Here is an 18,336-nt window from a genome sequence, read left to right on the forward strand (position 1 = left end):
TAACTAAGTCGAGATTCAATGACTCTGATATCAATTAATGTAATAAAAAGATATTAAGTGGGCTAACTCGCTAAGTTAACCCAGGAGAGGAAAATCTCGAGGAAAAGGAGAACTAACTCAAGCTGAGGTATTAGTTGGGTAAGAAAAAAGAGGGAGAGAATTTTTTATTTCATTAAATTAGCTCAAATATACAATTACAATCTATACTTATTATTTTACACAATTCAAATGAGTGTTTTGAACTAGAATGAACCACCAATCCTGTACTTATGAACTAATTTGACTAACTAATTAATGAACAGTAACAACTAAATTTTGAAATCGTAACTTCGCGCCTAACTAATTCAGCGACTGAATAACTACTGCTCGACCCAGCTCATCTCATCTTCAACATTACATCTCGTCATGACCTTTTAATCGGCATTAATTATACGTTTAACATCCAATTATTGCTTTCGTCATACATATATAGAAGCTTCTTAATCCCACATTCCATAAACTATATAAAAGTTCCCAAAAGAAAAAAATCAGAAGAAAATACAAGTATCCAGTACGTTTGTATATCTTCAAAAGCATTTTTTTCTTCCTAATTATTAGTTATGAAATTGGTGTTGTTCCTTCCTTTCCCAATTATAATTCCATCATCTTATTTTGGTTTACAAAAACTAAATATTACAAGAACAAGATAAAAATAGAAATAAAAAACCGCCTCCCTCATGACGGTTTTGACCTATTTCTCCTCCAAAGTAAATATAAAACCCCTCCTTCCTCTCATTCTTTCGTTCTTTCGCCTTTCTCTTCTCTTCCCTTTGGACTCAACAAAGAAAATCAGTCATTAAACCATTTATCTACTTAACTCTAAACAAACTAAGATCTGGGTTCCATTTAAACTGTAAAAATAAAAATAAAAAACTGAGAAAGGAAGATTTGTTTAGTTGTTGAATCAAGAATGGATATGGAGGAAGAGTATGAGCAGGATTACAATGGTGAGGATGAAGATGAAATAACACAAGAGGATGCTTGGGCTGTTATTAGTGCTTACTTTGAAGAGAAAGGACTTGTTCGTCAACAACTTGATTCCTTTGATGAGTTTATTCAGAACACTATGCAAGAAATTGTTGATGAATCTGCTGATATTGAGATCCGACCCGAATCCCAGCATAACCCGGGTCATCAACCTGACTTTGCTGAGGTCCGTTGTTAACAACTTGGAATTGTGAATTCATAGATTTGCTTTTGAACAATTTTGAACTGACTAAAGGGGTTTATAGAGTAATAAATGGAGTGGAACTAGTCTATGAGCAGTTTGTGTTGTTTTAATTTGGATTGGTGGTTTATGTTTTGCTGCAATTGAATGATGGTTCAGATCAATTTAGGCATTAGGGTTTTTAGGGTTTTGTTGTAGGAAGTATCTTATGAACTGATAAATGATCGAATTTGCGAAAGATATACCAACATAAAGGACTAATCAATATATGAAAGAACATGAAAAACAGTTGGGGGTTTGTTGAAACAAGTTAAAACTAGGGCAGGGCTTATTTTTTGGAAATTTGAAGTTGTTACAAGGTTGAATTTGGCATTAAATTTGAACTGTGTGATTTATGTTGATAAGGCTAGTTGCAGCTGTATTTTGTGGTATGAACTGTTAGCATTTTTTCTAACAAAGCTAGTAAAGTGCAGTTTAGCTGTATATAATGTGGAGCATTTGCACTGTTACTTGCATTTGTTTTTCTACATCATGTCGTGTTGTGACGGGGAGGGTTGGCACACATTAATGATAGGTGGGATTATCTTACTGAGTTAACGGAGGGCAGTTCTTTTGGTTATGCTAGAACTTTTTCTTGGTCTCTTATGAGGTAGTTTCAGAATTAGCATGTGGGCTATTGGCACAGTGGAGATGAGGAATCTAATAACAACTGTCAGAGTTTCAAGTTGAGTTATTGGATACGTACCGAAAAGTTGACATGGCAATTTGTCCAAGAAATCTGTTATGTAATGTTTTAGTGGATAAATAATCCATTTTACCCAGGTTTAAATTCTATTCTACGACAAAATCACTAAACGTTATCTGCTGAGGCTTATTTACTTGGTTCGGATGTGGTTCATTAACTCTTGACTTTTTGATACCGATTAAACATTTCGCTGGTTGAGATAAGGTACAGCCTGTAGTAGCTAATTGCAAATAATGGTGGTGAAACTTTTGATCTTTGAATGATAATTCTTGGGGAAGCATATAGTTTTGAGGCTTCTCCATACACTTCGTAGGCATTTCCTAAATGCAATGTATCCTCTGCTAGTTAACATATAAGTCTCTCCAAATAATACTACAGTTTGACTTTATTCATCATTGTTTTTGTGCAGACTATCTACAAAATCAATTTTGGTCAGATTTATTTGAGTAAGCCGATGATGACAGAGTCAGATGGTGAAACTGCTACCTTGTTTCCAAAGGCTGCTAGGTTGAGGAATCTGACATATTCTGCACCATTGTATGTGGATGTTACGAAGAGAGTCATTAAGAAAGGGCATGATGGTGAAGAAGTTACTGAAACTCAGGACTTCACAAAAGTCTTTATTGGAAAGGTGAATATACTGTAGCTTTGGAGCCATATTTGATAAGTATGACAAGAGGTTTCTTGAAATTGTTATTGATAGTCAAACTTGTTCCATCTTCACTTACAGGTTCCCATTATGCTTCGCTCAAGTTACTGTACATTATATCAAAATTCAGAGAAGGATCTAACAGAGCTTGGAGAATGTCCATTAGATCAAGGTGGATATTTTATTATAAATGGAAGTGAAAAGGTCCTAATTGCTCAGGAGAAGATGAGCACCAACCATGTGTATGTGTTTAAGAAGAGGCAACCTAACAAGTATGCCTTCGTTGGAGAAGTCAGGTCAATGGCAGAATCTCAAAACCGCCCACCGAGTACCATGTTTGTGCGGATGCTCTCAAGGACTAGTGCGAAAGGGGTAATGTGCTGAGACAAGCAATTTCATTTTTATTTTTTTTGTTGCTGTTTGTTACAATTCATGAAATTTATATATTTAATTGTCTCCATCGCTTTCTATACTGCAGGGTTCCTCAGGCCAATACATTCGGGCGACACTTCCATATATCCGAACAGAGATTCCTATTATTATTGTGTTTCGAGCTCTAGGTTTTGTGGCTGATAAAGATATATTGGAACATATTTGTTATGATTTCAATGATACTCAAATGATGGAGTTGTTACGTCCATCGCTGGAAGAAGCTTTTGTTATACAAAATCAACAGGTACTTCTGTTGGTGCTTGTGGTTCTTTTATTTCACCTGCCCAAGCTCTTTCTTTGCTTTGATAACGTTGCTAAAATAGAAGTGATTCTTTTAGGTTGCTCTTGACTACATCGGGAAGAGAGGGGCTACAGTTGGTGTTACAAGGGAAAAGAGGATAAAGTATGTGTATTGAAGTTGCTTAAACATCTAGCTGGTTTTGTGACTTTTTGAAGCATGTAAATGAATGTTCTCAATCAATATTTTGCAGGTATGCCAAAGAGATACTTCAGAAAGAAATGCTTCCTCATGTTGGGGTTGGAGAGTATTGTGAAACAAAGAAAGCTTATTACTTTGGGTAGGGCTTCCTTTTTCTGTGTAACCATGTTTTTAACGAAATGATTCATTAAATCTTTTATCCCCTTTATTTTAGTTAGTAATGGACATGTTTATCAGGATCTTGAACCTACTCATTTCAGGTATATCATTCACCGGCTTCTGTTATGTGCACTTGGCCGAAGGGCTGAGGATGATAGGGATCATTATGGAAATAAGAGACTGGATCTTGCTGGTCCTTTGCTTGGTGGCCTGTTTCGAATGGTAGGTTTGTTCTTTTTTGTCATTTTTTACACCGTTATATACATCATTTCTTATATCTTTTTTCTTGGGTTCCGTCTTTCAATGCAGCTCTTTAGAAAGTTGACAAGGGATGTTAGAGGCTATGTGCAGAAGGTAAATGCATAGACCTTTTCTTTACGGCGTCATTGGCTGAATATTTCGTTTCTGCGGACTGTTCTTATTGTTTGTGGGTCCTTCAGTGTGTTGACAATGGAAAAGATGTAAATCTTCAATTTGCAATCAAAGCTAAAACCATTACCAGTGGGCTGAAATACTCTCTTGCTACTGGAAACTGGGGGCAAGCTAATGCAGCGGGTACAAGAGCTGGTGTTTCACAGGTCAGCTAGCTATTTTGTCGGTTGACAACTGGTATTTGATCGATGTTCTCCTCGGATAAATAATTTTGTTTATTGATATGTTCCAGGTGTTGAATCGTCTGACTTATGCATCTACTTTGTCTCACTTGCGAAGGTTGAATTCCCCCATAGGACGAGAAGGTAATTGAGTTTTCCTCCATACCACCATTTTGCTTGTGATATATGTGGTTCTACTTTTTGATAGTATTTGATGTCATTCGCTTCCGACTTAATCAATCATTTGGGCCCTAATATCATACTAGTTGGTGTTTGGCTAAATCACGTCCCACTTGATCAACACACCAAAGTAAATGGAAAAACTACCATAAGGGTGTATGGAACTTGGGACCATTGTTGGGTTTATTTGGGAAGAATAAGTGTTGACTCGCGGGTTCATGGTGAACAGAGAACCCAAGGTCACCCTACCACCCCGCTATATTCATGAAACATGGAATCTTATTCCTGTCAATTATATTTATAGTTAGTTAGTACCGGTTATGTTTCCTTTTTATTTTTTTCCTTGTTATTTAGGTTTTCTGTGTTTGTTTACCAGGGAAACTGGCTAAACCAAGGCAATTGCATAATTCACAATGGGGAATGATGTGTCCTGCAGAAACACCAGAGGGACAAGTAAGTGATTGCTCCCCTGTGGAGCTTCTGTTAGGCCAGGATGTGGCTAGATCAGCCCCCTCCTCTTCTCCCACCCCCCAAATAAAAACCTGTACGTGCAAACTGATTCATTCTTGTGATCTGATTAGGCATGTGGGCTGGTGAAGAATCTAGCTTTAATGGTTTATATAACAGTTGGTTCAGCGGCATATCCAATTTTGGAGTTTCTGGAAGAGTGGGGTACTGAGAACTTTGAGGTGAGCATAATCTCTGTGTGTTGGGATGTTTGTGGTTCAGCTTACTTATGCTGTATTTTCTTTACTATATTAAGAGTGATGATGATGTGGTCTTCCTTGGCTCACCATTGCTTTTCCTGTAAATCTAGGAAATTTCTCCTGCCGTTATTCCACAGGCTACGAAGATTTTTGTCAATGGTACCTGGGTGGGAATTCATCGCGATCCTGACATGTTGGTGAGAACATTGAGACGACTTAGGAGAAGGGTAAGAAACAATCTACACTAATTTTGAGTGGATGACATTACTTGTAGTCTTGTACAGTATGAAGCATAAAGTGAAGGATGATAAAAGCCATATAATTACGTAGTAATCTGGAGAAACAGCCATACGATGTCAGTTCTACGCTTTGATTGGTTTTATATTATAGCAGTGCTCACATCCAATCATTGTAAACATATGGACGTCGAGTTGGAAGTATGTATTTCAATATTTTAGAGATCTTGGAAATATATTACTGCACCTTTATTCTGCCTTACGAACTGATATTTATCTGATCGCCTCTACTGAGTTCTCTGGTCCCATCCCCTATCTTAGAACACTCTTGGTCTTGGAAATATTATCATTGAACGGGAGATTCTACAATTGCTTTGGTTGTTTTGCATAAGTGCCTTTGTTTCTGTTTTATGCAGGTTGATGTCAATACTGAGGTCGGGGTGGTTCGTGATATCCGTTTGAAAGAACTTCGTATTTATACAGACTATGGCAGGTGCAGTCGTCCATTGTTTATTGTGGAAAAGCAAAGGCTGCTGATCAAGAAGAAGGATATTCAAACATTGCAACAACGGGTATGCTAATGGCTCCCTTGCCCCCTTTTGTTGCCATCTTTTGTTGCTTTGATTTTCTTGGAGGTTTGAATTTCTCTCTGCTTCAGTTACATATTCAGTACTCTTTTTCAGGAATCACCTGAAGAGGGTGGCTGGCATGATCTGGTGGCTAAGGGATACATCGAGTACATTGACACTGAAGAGGAAGAAACAACGATGATTAGCATGACTATAAATGTGAGTAGTCGACAGTGGTCTTCCTATTTTAACAGTTTCTGATTTATGCTGAGATGCTAAATGATATATGTTAATGTTTCTAGGATCTTGTGCAAGCACGCCTTAATCCTGGGGATGCTTATTCTGATACCTATACTCACTGCGAAATTCACCCATCACTAATATTGGGTGTTTGTGCATCAATTATTCCGTTTCCTGATCATAATCAGGTGAGTTATGTTTGGTTGTGACTTGTGAAATCTCTTGTCAAGTTGTTTCTGATCTTCTAATCTTCTGTGCTTATTTGTTGTTTTATCAGTCTCCCCGTAATACTTATCAGTCAGCCATGGGTAAGCAAGCCATGGGAATTTATGTCACCAACTACCAATTTCGGATGGTAGGTAGCTACTTATTTATCCATAATCTTTTGGGAGGTTTTTGTTTTCGGTCTGTCAAGGTGACAATTTTTTCTTCTGGCAGGACACATTGGCCTATGTGCTTTATTATCCTCAGAAGCCTCTTGTCACAACGCGAGCCATGGAACACTTGCATTTCAGGCAACTACCTGCAGGCATCAATGCAATTGTTGCCATTTCATGCTATTCTGGATACAATCAAGAGGATTCTGTCATTATGAATCAGTCATCGATTGATCGTGGATTCTTCCGATCGCTATTTTTCCGTTCATACAGGGATGAGGAAAAGAAGATGGGGACATTGGTCAAGGAGGACTTTGGACGTCCTGATAGAGCTAGTACTATGGGTATGCGGCATGGTTCTTATGATAAGTTGGATGACGATGGTCTTGCCCCTCCAGGAACTAGAGTTTCTGGTGAGGATGTGATCATTGGGAAGACAACTCCCATTTCTCAAGATGATGCACAAGGGCAAGCATCTCGCTATACGAGGAAAGATCACAGTACCAGTCTCCGCCATAGTGAAACTGGAATGGTAGATCAGGTTCTATTAACAACAAATGCCGACGGGCTCCGATTTGTTAAAGTGAGGGTTAGATCAGTCCGTATTCCTCAAATTGGGGACAAGTTCAGCAGTAGACATGGTCAGAAGGGAACAGTTGGCATGACATATACACAAGAAGATATGCCATGGACTGTGGAAGGCATTACTCCTGATATTATTGTGAATCCCCATGCTATTCCTTCTCGAATGACTATTGGTCAGTTGATTGAATGTATTATGGGGAAGGTTGCCGCACATATGGGAAAAGAAGGTGATGCCACTCCCTTTACAGATGTTACTGTGGATAACATCAGCAAAGCTCTGCATAAATGTGGATACCAGATGCGTGGTTTTGAGACCATGTACAATGGTCATACTGGACGGCGGCTTAGTGCTATGATATTCCTTGGTCCCACGTACTACCAGCGGCTGAAGCATATGGTTGATGACAAGATTCATTCTAGAGGCAGAGGCCCTGTGCAAATCCTCACAAGGCAGCCCGCGGAAGGTCGTTCTCGTGATGGTGGTCTTCGTTTTGGAGAGATGGAGCGAGATTGTATGATTGCTCACGGTGCCGCTCATTTTCTGAAAGAGCGGTTATTTGACCAAAGTGATGCATATAGAGTTCATGTTTGTGAGCGATGTGGGCTGATTGCTATTGCAAACCTCAAGAAGATTTCTTTTGAATGCCGAGGATGCAAGAACAAGACTGATATTGTCCAGGTAAACATTTTCTTTCCGCCCCTACTTTTGCACCCCCATACAAATACATATACTGGCATTGCATACATGTTTCTGCTGAACGCACTGGGTAGATGCTCTTTATGGTTTACACCTCACGTCAAATAGCAGTAGCACTTTTCTGCGGTCTTAGAACTCAAGATGGGCTCTGTTGGTGCAGGTTCACATTCCATATGCGTGCAAGTTGCTTTTCCAGGAGCTTATGGCCATGGCTATAGCTCCAAGAATGCTCACAAAGGATGTCAAACAAGCCAAAGATCAAAAGAAGAAAGGAGCATGATTGATTTAGCCAGGCAGAAAAAAGTGGCCCTGTTTTATAGATTTACGATCCTGCACTTTAGGAGTCGGTTTTGCATCCACAATATGAGGATCTACTTGCTTGTTTTAGAATGGTTGTAGATTAGCATGTGTCATCTATATCTAATGAGAACAGGACCCTTGTGAACCTCCGTACAGTGATTTCAAGCATACAATTTGGAAGTAATTGTCGCATGTAAAAATAGAACATTTATATCTGAAATTTCTGTTCGGAAAAGAGCTTTTGTTTTCTTCTTTTCCACCCCTAAGAGGCTCTTGTTAGTCTTGCATCAAAAATCAATGAGTGGAAGCTTTTAACAATGATTTTATCTTGCAAAGAAATGAGTTCAACTTTTTTGGTTCAAGTCCACTTTTATTCTCTCTATTTCTCGCAAAGAGTCCAGAGATGTTTCGACTACTGCACAAGAATGTATTACTAATTTACATTTATACACAATGAAGAAGATGGGTTAAATCATGATAAAACCATATTATGATCTACGATAAACAATCAAGAATGAAGATAGAATATGGGAAACAATCATACTACGAGTTATATTGAATGATTAGATATTTCAAAGCCTCAAGCACACAATGGGGGAAGTTAAAATGAATTGGAATGTAGTGAAAAATGTTAGTAACATCAAGATCAAATCCCCATTCTCTTTATTTTTTGAATACTTTGCCTTTATAAGATCGTAACTTAGAATTAACCAACAAAGAGTAGTTGTGATATATAAATTCTGAATTTGCCGCTACTAAGATCTTTCATTCACTATATTAATTTTGGATGAGATCAACATAATTAAGACTTGACACTAACAAAATACAAATATTAAATATGTAACAACCAACAAGGATCTAATTCATTACAAAAATAATATATTCTACTTTCTCCCAATTACATAAAGAGCTTGATTTTTAACAGATCACAATTAAAATTATAGTCACAATTTCAAATTGATAGCCCTATTGGATTTCCATCTTCCCTTTAACTATGTTAGAAAAAGTCCCCCTTTTTAGAACAAAGATTATAAACCATTAAATTTGTTTAATTTTTAAAAATAGCTCGACTTTAACGAAAGAAATTATGTGACTAGTTGGAGAAATTAGAGTGTCTTTTTATTTCAATATATACACTCACGAGTCACAAACATCAAAATCTTCTTTTGTTTTTTCACAGAATAACTATTTAATTTTCTTCTTAAAAAAATAGAACTTTTCAACATGCCATTAAAAACCCATTATTCGGAGCTAAATTAGCTGCAAATCCTTTAAACCCAGTGGCTGTGTGATTCAGTGAGAGCAAAAGAATGGAAGAAAACAAAGCATGGAAACTCACCAAGTAGATGATGAAGAAGAAGAAGATGAGGGTCCACCACCTGGTTTTGACTCTTTAACTGTACCTTCACAACATACCAATGAAGCTGAAGATGATGAAGGCCCACCTCCAGGTTGGCCATCAATTCCTCACCAACACAATCAGCAGCTTCTCCAGGTTAGATTAATTGATAAAATACTAATAATGGGTGTCAATTTAATTTTGTTTTTTCCTTTGTTTTCTTGATTACCTGTATTGTGTTGATGAAATTCAGTTTCAAGAATGCCCGCTTTAAGTTTATGTATGATTGATGCTTGTACACAAGTATGGGAATATCTGTTAAAAGATGGGAAAATAGTGAAAGGTTGAGTCTTGATGTCAATCATGAAAACAACATTAAGATTTCTAAAATTTATATGGTTAATTTTGTGGTAATTTGTCTTTGATTTGCTTGAAGAATCTCCATGTAGTTGAATTTGATCTTCATTTGTTTCCATGGTTTACCTGTATATTGCTCAAGAATTCAGTTTGAAGAATGCCCCAATTATGCTTAATGTATGAGTGAGGCAATGTAGACAAGTGCATTCATCTGTCAAAGATAAAAAAACCAAATGTTGTGTCTTGATACCGTTGATAATGAAAAGAAAATGTTGCATTTTCTGAACGTCGATAAATAACAACTATGCTGGAATACCAAACTAATTAGTGTCCAATTATATCTTTTTAGAGGATTCATCGTGTTATGATTAGTTTTGCCCCAGCTGTCAACTTTCATAACCATCCTATTCTATATGGGTTCGGAATGTGCTAGGCAAAGCCCATATAAGCAGGTTTGCAGTCCCTAGACATAAGATGTATAGTTTTGAGGAAATTGGGGTTTTTGTTTTGTTTGAAGAGACCCCATATAATCATCAGGCGGATCACTGCAACTCCTGCTATGCACTTGCATGGTTGAAATTTCGCTTGTTCATGCATTATATAAGTTTTTCCTTTTTCTTTCTGTTTTAGTTTTTTGCCTTTTGATTATTTACTTCTGTCTTTGCATTTTTATTTCTGTAGTTCTTATTCTTTTTCATGTCTGCATTCCTATAATTTCTAGTTTTCTATTTGATTATCACACTCTGTTCCATGACTACTGTGGGTTCTAAGATCTTGGTTTCTAATTCTTTGAGTGTGTAAATCTTTCATAAGGTTTGCTTAATAACTAGGTAATACGGGGAACTTGATGTTGGAGACATTATGTTCACAAACTATTTTTCAGTTTACTGAAAAAAAAATCAAGAAGGATTAAACGATACCTGAAAATGTCAGAAAGAAAAATAACTTCAACTCTTTTGAAAATAAAGGTAAATGTCAATGACCACTTAGTAAGGTGCCTCTGAAGGTACAAAATTTTCATCAAATCATTTTTGAATTTGTGTTTGAGAAATACATGTCAACCTTTTCTTCTTCAATGGAACAACTATAACTTTACTCTACAATGGAACCTCTTGTAATTGTTTGAAGCATGCGTGTAACTTAAAGTTGGAGGATCTCATTGTTTACACAAGAGTCCTGGGTCACAGTTGCAAATTATCTGCACAAATAGGTATCTAGAATGACTAATATACAAGAGATTACACTGAACATGATCACTATAATGTATAGATTACTAGTCCTTTCTTGAACATTGAAATATTTATGCTACTCTTCACTAGCACCCAGCTCTCGTCGTCATGGAACTTATTGCTCTCAAGGTTTGGAAATTCTTAGAACTCTAGAGGCTAGAGCAACATATATAATTACAATTAAGCCATTGAAACTGGGGAAAACAAAAGAGCAAAGAGTTAATGCAGAAGTTCTTTGCTTAGTGAATGCAAAAACTAGTTGATGCTTCCGATACACAAAAGTAACTTGTGAACAGACTACTGATGTAGAGATGGAAAGCAAAGAACACGAATCAGAAGACGATGAAGATGGTCCACCACCTGGGTGGAACACCATAATCCCACAGAAAAATTTGCCATCTTCACCACCAGCAACAGCAGCGGTTACTTGCGGTAAGTCGTTAACTTTACTGTCGAATTACTTTCTTCCCTGCCCCTCTCTTGCTGTCTCTCCCTCTCTTTTTCCCCTTGCACTCAAACAAAACGCCCGTATTTCTTGCCTGCTTTTCCAGGTCGCATCTTCCTATTGTATCCGATACACAGTGAGACAGATGCCTTCTGAGCCTGCAAAAGTTTTTGAAATAGAGTAGCATAGCAGAAGAGTTCAGATTTTTTGTTGACATGGACAAAGTCAGGAAAACCTCTGAAATTATTTCAATATTGAACCTTGGACATCCGTAATAGTGTGAAAAAATGGCTGGCTCCAAGTTGTTCAAGAATAGTGGCGTTGAGTTTCTCGACCCTTTGACTTAGGATTAGTCAGTTCTATTTCTCAATTGGGCGGGAAGGGATATAAGTCTATAATTCAGCGATAGAGACAATCCCACGTAAATAAAACATGTACAAGTTATGAGTCAATTTATGTATTATTTTATGCGGGGTAGAAGATGAAATAATTAATACATGCTCAACTATGTCCCTCTTCGTCCGGCGCCATCAATCCCCATACCAAGCTTCCTTAGGCCTCTCACCCCGGACTCAGACTCGCTCTTCTCGTCCAGAAGAATAGTTATCTTCTTGGTTAACTAGTCATTGGTCTTTGCACCAAAGAAAGCCGAGAAGGTCGGACAATAATACAATGCGGTATGTGTGAGTCAAGATTTTACTTAGTGATCCAAAGGATCAATTTGGATTACGGCAGACTGGTTTCCTCCCATATACCCCTGCTGATGCGTATTTCCTACCATTGAAGAAAATATAGAAAACTTCTAATCCCACCCACGTCGTAAACTGATACCCGTTTCAGATCTCTGCTAGATCGGTCTTGAAACCCAACTCTTCAAATAATGCGTACATGTAATCCTTGGAAGGCCATGAACATGAACCCTGTTTCAACATAAAGACCGTTGGTGGCATCTTCTTGCAATTTTTATGTTTTCTTTTTTGTTGCATCTTTTAAAGAGAAAATCATGTGGGGCCATTATTTTGCTCTAGTAGCTTCGTTTGTACTGGCTGCCTTTTTATGTAGCTTATTTTGCACTTACGTGCTTGTTGGTTGTCACATTTGTTATGATGTTACTTAAGTATATACCATTGCTTCTTTTTCCTGGCTTATTTGTTTTCAGTGTGCTTTAACACAGGACTACATTATTGTAGAAGGGGATAACTCCACTAATAAAAGAACTTGCTTACTGTAATCTGCTTTTTTTTGGTTCTTATGATAATGTCTCTTAAAGGTTTGCAATTCACTGGCTTATTCTTGACAAACAATTAATTTAATCAATTGAAAGTACTAATATGCAAGGCTTATGATCCGCATTAGTATCTTATGCATCATGGATGCTCTCATGTAAATGAGCTTAGATGTTTGCTTTATCTAGTTGTCGAGTAAGATTATGAGGAGTTTGGTGATGGATGAGTCTTCTTTATTTGTTTGATTAATAAGAATTAGCCTTCTGACTTTCAGATACAGAAACGGAGAAGAAAGAAGAAGTCGTTGAAGATGAAGATAATGGTCCACCGCTAGGATGGCAGTTGACCCCTCAACTTCCGCCACTACAAACATCTACACCACCATCAGGGACACAAGAAGCTCCTCTTGCTGGTGAGTCCTCCCTTTTAAACTCATTCGAATTGTCCATGTTTACAATTTCAATTGGTATATGCTAAAATACTCTAGTCTCAATTACTTGCCATATGTACATGCAAGCTTGTGCTTTTTCGAAGTAGTCCATAATACTAATCGGGCCTCTTTTACGTGACAGACCTTTAGAATAAGTTCATGTTTGTTTTGATCAGTATGATAAGAGAAATGGCATGCCTCATTGTCTTTGTGTTGATTGAAACTGCAGGTGGGATGTGATTGAAATAAGGTGGGCCAAACTGAGAAACTAATTACATACGAACACGTCAAAAGACAGATTTACTTGCTTATTCTTGCCAAACAATTAATTTAATCAATTGAAAGTAATTATATGCAAGGCTTGTGATAGCATTCACAATTACCAGTTTCAAAAAAGGCTTGTGATAGCATTAGTATTTTCTGCATTATGGATGCTCTCATGTGAATGTGTTTAGATGTTGGCTTCATCTAGTTGTCCAGTAAGATTTTGAGGAATTTGGGGATGGATTAGTCTTCTTTATTTTTTTGGTTTATAAAAATTAGCCTTTTGACCTGCAGATACAGAAATGGAGAATAAAGAAGACGTCACTGAAGATGAAGATAATGGTCCACCACCAGGTTGGCAGTTGACCCCTCAACAGCCACTACAAACATCTACACCACCATCAGGGACACAACAAGCTCTTGCCGGTGAGTCCTCCCTTCTTTACGCAGGTTCAGAGTTTCCTTGTTTAGTAGATCAATTGGTATGTGCTAAAATACCTTAGTCTCAATTACTTGCCATATGTAGATGCAAGCTTGTGATTTTCTGAGTTAGAGCCCGTTTGGATTGGCTTATAGCTTAAAGCTGTTTGCAGCTTATAAGCTGAAAAAAATAAGTTGGGGTAGTCCAACTTATTTTTTTTGGCTTATAAGCTGTTTTCAGCTTATAAGCTGCTTTAGATAAACTAAGTTAAATGGGTCCAATTATTTTTTTGAGCTTATTTTAAGCACAAAATGACTTTAAGCTGGCCAGCCAAACACTCAAAAAGCTGAAAACAGCTTATAAGCCAACTTATAAGCCAATCCAAACGGGCTCTTAGTCCATAATACCACTGGGGCCTCGTTTATGTAACAAACCTTCAGTCTAAGTTCATGTTTGTTGATCAATATGGTAAGTGAGATGGCACGCCCCAGTGTCTGTGTTGATTGAAACTGCAGGTGGGATGTGATTGAAGTAAGGTGGGCCAAACTGAGAAGAAATTAATTCCATAGGAACACGTAAAAAATGATGAGTGATGAATTATATTCAAGATAAGAAAATAATCAAGAGATAATACAAAGATTATTCTTGCCAAACAACTAATTTAGTCAATTGAAAGTAATTATATGCAAGGCTTGTGATAGCATTAATATCTTCTACGTAATGGATGCTCTTATGTGAATGTGCTTAGATGTTGGCTTCATCTCGTTGTTGAGTAAGATTATGAGGAATTTTGGGATGAATGAATCTTCTTTAAGAATTAGCCTTTTGACTTTCAGATATAGAAATGGAGAAGAAAGAAGAAGAAGTTGAAGATGAAGATAATGGTCCACCACCAGGATGGAATTTGATCGCTCAACCACAGCCACTACAAATATCTACACCACCATCAGGGACACAACAAGCTCTTCTTTCCGGTGAGTACTCTCTTTTTTAGTCAGATTCGAAGTGTCCATGTTTACATGGTCAATTGGTATATGCTAAAATACCCAAGTCTCAATTACTTGCCATATGTACATGCAACCTTGTATTTTTATGATTAGTTCATAATACCAATTGGGCCTTGTTTATGGAACATACCTTCAGTGTATGTTCATGTTTGTTGATCAGTATGGTAAGAGATATGGCATGCCCCAGTGCCTTTGTGATTATTGAGACCGCAGGCAGGATGTCATTCAAATAGGGTGGGCTAAACTGAGAAATTAATTCCATAGGAACACGTAAAAAGATGAATGATGAACTATATTTAAGACATGAATACAATCAAGGGATAATACAGACAACAGTATGCCTCAATCCCATAGTGGGGTCGGCTATATGAGTATGCCATATCCATTCTGCTCTGTAAGGGTCTAATTTATTCCACTACTCAATTTTTGTCTATTAAGACAACTTAGGGGTTAATATGTGGCAAAAATTCTAGCTGTTGGAGGTTTGACATTCAATGTATTTCTTGCTGTTGCCAAAATCTATAAGCATAAAACATGAGAGGTTCTCCTTAATTAAACAATTTTCTAAGATAAGTGTGTTAGGGTTCATAACTTAAAGGCTTGTGTCTCTTTCAAAGTCCAGATTAGCAGTATCAGAATTCGAGATTTGGTTCCTTGGGGAGCTAACCTTCGATAAATTATATTTATTCAATATCCATAAGTTTTATAACTAGCTAACATTAGCTTTGGTAGACGTTGAAAAGGGGAGCAAACAGGACTCTGAAGTTGAAAAAGAAGGGCATCCCCTGGGATCAGAATCCATTCCTATGTCTGGACATTCATCACCACCTACACCACCACCTCAGTCGTCATCATCAGTTGCTTCTTCTGGTAAACTCTACTGCGACGCCTTAAAGTAGCATATAAGTAGATATAATGGGTTAAGTAGAGCAGTGAACCTCTCTGTCGGAGTTGCATCCAATCTGCTTTCAGTTAATTTAACTCCTTCCACAGTTCGTGAATGTCTATGTATATAATTTAGAAATGGTTCAACGTAAGATTGACTTAGTCGTTTAAGTTTCTTGATGTACTAGTTCATGTTGTACTTTTACCTTTTCTGTGGACATTTTGGGGGGATAATGACTAAACTGTACACCAATCAGAAATGGAGACAGATAGCAAACAAGAAAGCACAAAGAATGAGGAGGTAAGGCCCCAAATTGAAAAGCAACCTATGTCGCATTTACGACAGATGAAACCTATGGTGCCTCAATCCTCATCACATGCTGCAACAGTTTCTGCAGGTCAGTCCTTTTCACAGACAGTAAAGACTTTTTGTTCATCCAATTTAGTCAGTTTATATATGAGATGTTTTGAACAAAATATTTGTACGTAATAAAGTTATGATGCAGAAATGGGTCAGATGGTATGTGGTAGTTGCCGACAGTTACTTTCTTATCCACAAGGGGCTAAATTGGTGAAGTGTTCATGCTGCCAGACCGTCAATCTTGTCCTTGAAGGTTCCTGCTTCCTCCTTTATACTAAAATGGATTCCTACAGCCCTTGACATTTTCTTTCTTGTCACAAAATCAGATATATTCTAGTGAGGTTGTTGAATTTATCATTGGTAGGTTGCCCCCTATATAAGTTGTATTGAATCATCATGTGCCAAAATTGTTGAAAATAACATATAAAGCAACTTCTAATTGACAATATGAGCAGTTAGCTTTCTACATGCTTATTATTCAGGAATCAGCACTTCATAAATCAGAGCCCTGCCAGTTATCACTATGTTTATATACCTTAATAACAACTGATGTAAACTAACCGTGTGCTGCACTTTCATCCGGATTTTACCTTCTGATACTGTAAGTCTTTTGTATCTACTGTGAAATGGCATACCAGACCTCTCAAAATTGGATAATGGAGAAATAAGAAATACACATTTTGTTCACTTTCTTGTTCTCATGGATCTCTACAATTACCGTGAAGAATTCAACCGTTCAAATTGGAACTGTTGACTCGATACTCATGCGGTTTCTGATTGTTCTCGCTGCAGCTCATGATGTTGGACAAGTTAAGTGTGGGGGTTGCGCATTGCTACTCATGTACCCATATGGGGCGCCATCAGTTAGATGTTCCTCTTGTCGTCACATGACAAAAATTGGGGTATGGACTTCATTTCTTCAGGAATGCTTGTGCAGTCACGCCCATTATCATATGAGCATTCTTTTATGGTATCTGCTTTCCCTTTCAAAAAATTATTCCTGCAAGCCTGGAGCCTAGGAAATGCCAATAAAGTCCTATGTTACTTGATAGCATGCACCACATGTTTAGGTTGGATATATGTGAGATGTCCTATGAATTATAGCCCTTCAACATGTTGCATACAGCACTAACAGTATATATTGTAAGCTTTATTCAGATTCATTATGTATATTTGTCTGTGATTTTGGAAATTGAATAGTGTCCTAAACTTCCCTCCTTTTTCTCGAACTTAACTTTTGAGACCTCTATGCGTCTGAACTTTTCCCCTGCACATCCAGGCACACAACAGACGACCTCCTCTGTCAATGCAACAGCCTCGAAGAAGACATCCGTCTTACCAAGTTCATTAGCTTGCTTATCTTTATCTGGTTGTGGGAATCCACCATGTAGATTCAATTGTTTATATGAAACTTCTGCGCTAGAGGGCTATTTAGCTGACATCAGGGTACTGCTTGCTTCAATGACTTTGGCATTTCCCTTGGCTTTGTAAAATCTGTACTGCTCGTTTTTCCATATCAGAAATCTGTATCAACCCTTTTCTATTTAAATACTCAAATTTGGAATAGAGTCAAATTTCTGAATGTTGGTGAGACTAAGTTTGGAAGTTTAGTTTAGCCTCATTGAGTTTCTTGTGTTACCAGATGAATTTCATGAGCATAGCAATGATATTTATTCATGAACCTAGTTAACCGGCATGCAATTTATTTTCAAGTGTTTATCTAGTCCATTAAGCTTTCACAGTCTTCGTCCACCTTTCCTTCCATATACTATTTTAGCTCCATCGACCAAGAGATACATGAGGAAAAATATGAGTGAGGACCGAGGACTTTATTGCACTCTTTAGTTTCGCATTGTTGTCTCCGTCTCTTACTTCTAATATTGCACAATGATTTTTCTTATTTGTTTTGAAGTTAATACTTGGTGGTTTTTATACTAGTAATATGCACTTACATGTAAGATTACTGTTTAACCGCAGAGAACCATTTTTCTTAATGGTACTAGCGGCTATGTGCAACATAGAAACATTTTGGGAAAAACGACAATCATTGCCTGTTACAAGATTCAGTGAGGAAGAACGAAAGAAAAACAGGAATTGAGCAGCAGAAGAATTAGAACATCCATATCATTTACATCTCAATTCAGCCTTTAGAGTCAACATAAGACTATCCTACGTTTAAACAGCAATAGAATATGTAGCAATCAAAAAAAAAAAAAAAAAAAAAAAAAAAGAATATGTAGCAGCAATACTAAAAATG

The 18,336-nt window shown here is 37.3% G+C and overlaps 2 protein-coding genes across 7 annotated transcripts; both read left to right on the top strand.

The window, feature by feature from the left end:
• The first annotated feature begins 778 nt into the window (after positions 1 to 778).
• Positions 779 to 8,350, top strand: LOC132045243 (DNA-directed RNA polymerase II subunit RPB2). Its single transcript, XM_059435798.1, has 19 exons — positions 779 to 1,192; positions 2,362 to 2,583; positions 2,683 to 2,973; positions 3,080 to 3,277; positions 3,372 to 3,436; positions 3,525 to 3,611; positions 3,733 to 3,853; positions 3,941 to 3,985; positions 4,072 to 4,209; positions 4,296 to 4,368; positions 4,781 to 4,857; positions 4,986 to 5,093; positions 5,222 to 5,338; positions 5,764 to 5,919; positions 6,031 to 6,135; positions 6,219 to 6,344; positions 6,434 to 6,511; positions 6,595 to 7,797; positions 7,976 to 8,350. The coding sequence occupies exons 1-19, from the start codon at positions 950 to 952 to the stop codon at positions 8,093 to 8,095; spliced, it is 3,573 nt and encodes a 1,190-aa protein (XP_059291781.1). The 5' UTR covers positions 779 to 949; the 3' UTR covers positions 8,096 to 8,350.
• A 946-nt stretch (positions 8,351 to 9,296) lies between these two features.
• On the top strand, positions 9,297 to 18,286 carry LOC132045249 (proline-rich receptor-like protein kinase PERK12). 6 transcript variants are annotated; one of them, XR_009412387.1, is made up of 11 exons: positions 9,303 to 9,610; positions 11,337 to 11,472; positions 12,986 to 13,123; positions 13,700 to 13,831; positions 14,663 to 14,800; positions 15,566 to 15,703; positions 15,976 to 16,116; positions 16,225 to 16,332; positions 16,872 to 16,981; positions 17,359 to 17,525; positions 18,057 to 18,197. XR_009412387.1 is itself a non-coding variant. In XM_059435807.1 (10 exons), the coding sequence occupies exons 1-10, from the start codon at positions 9,443 to 9,445 to the stop codon at positions 18,147 to 18,149; spliced, it is 1,359 nt and encodes a 452-aa protein (XP_059291790.1). In that variant the 5' UTR covers positions 9,297 to 9,442; the 3' UTR covers positions 18,150 to 18,285. The 6 variants fall into 6 exon arrangements, 5 of the variants coding, with proteins under 5 accessions (XP_059291790.1, XP_059291805.1, XP_059291813.1 ...); XM_059435807.1 differs by lacking the exon at positions 16,872 to 16,981 and having other exon boundaries at positions 9,297 to 9,610; positions 18,057 to 18,285; XM_059435814.1 differs by lacking the exon at positions 18,057 to 18,197 and having other exon boundaries at positions 17,359 to 17,653.
• Positions 18,287 to 18,336: the final 50 nt, after the last annotated feature.

This window comes from Lycium ferocissimum, chromosome 2, assembly GCF_029784015.1.
Source record: "Lycium ferocissimum isolate CSIRO_LF1 chromosome 2, AGI_CSIRO_Lferr_CH_V1, whole genome shotgun sequence".
Classification (NCBI taxonomy): domain Eukaryota; kingdom Viridiplantae; phylum Streptophyta; class Magnoliopsida; order Solanales; family Solanaceae; genus Lycium; species Lycium ferocissimum.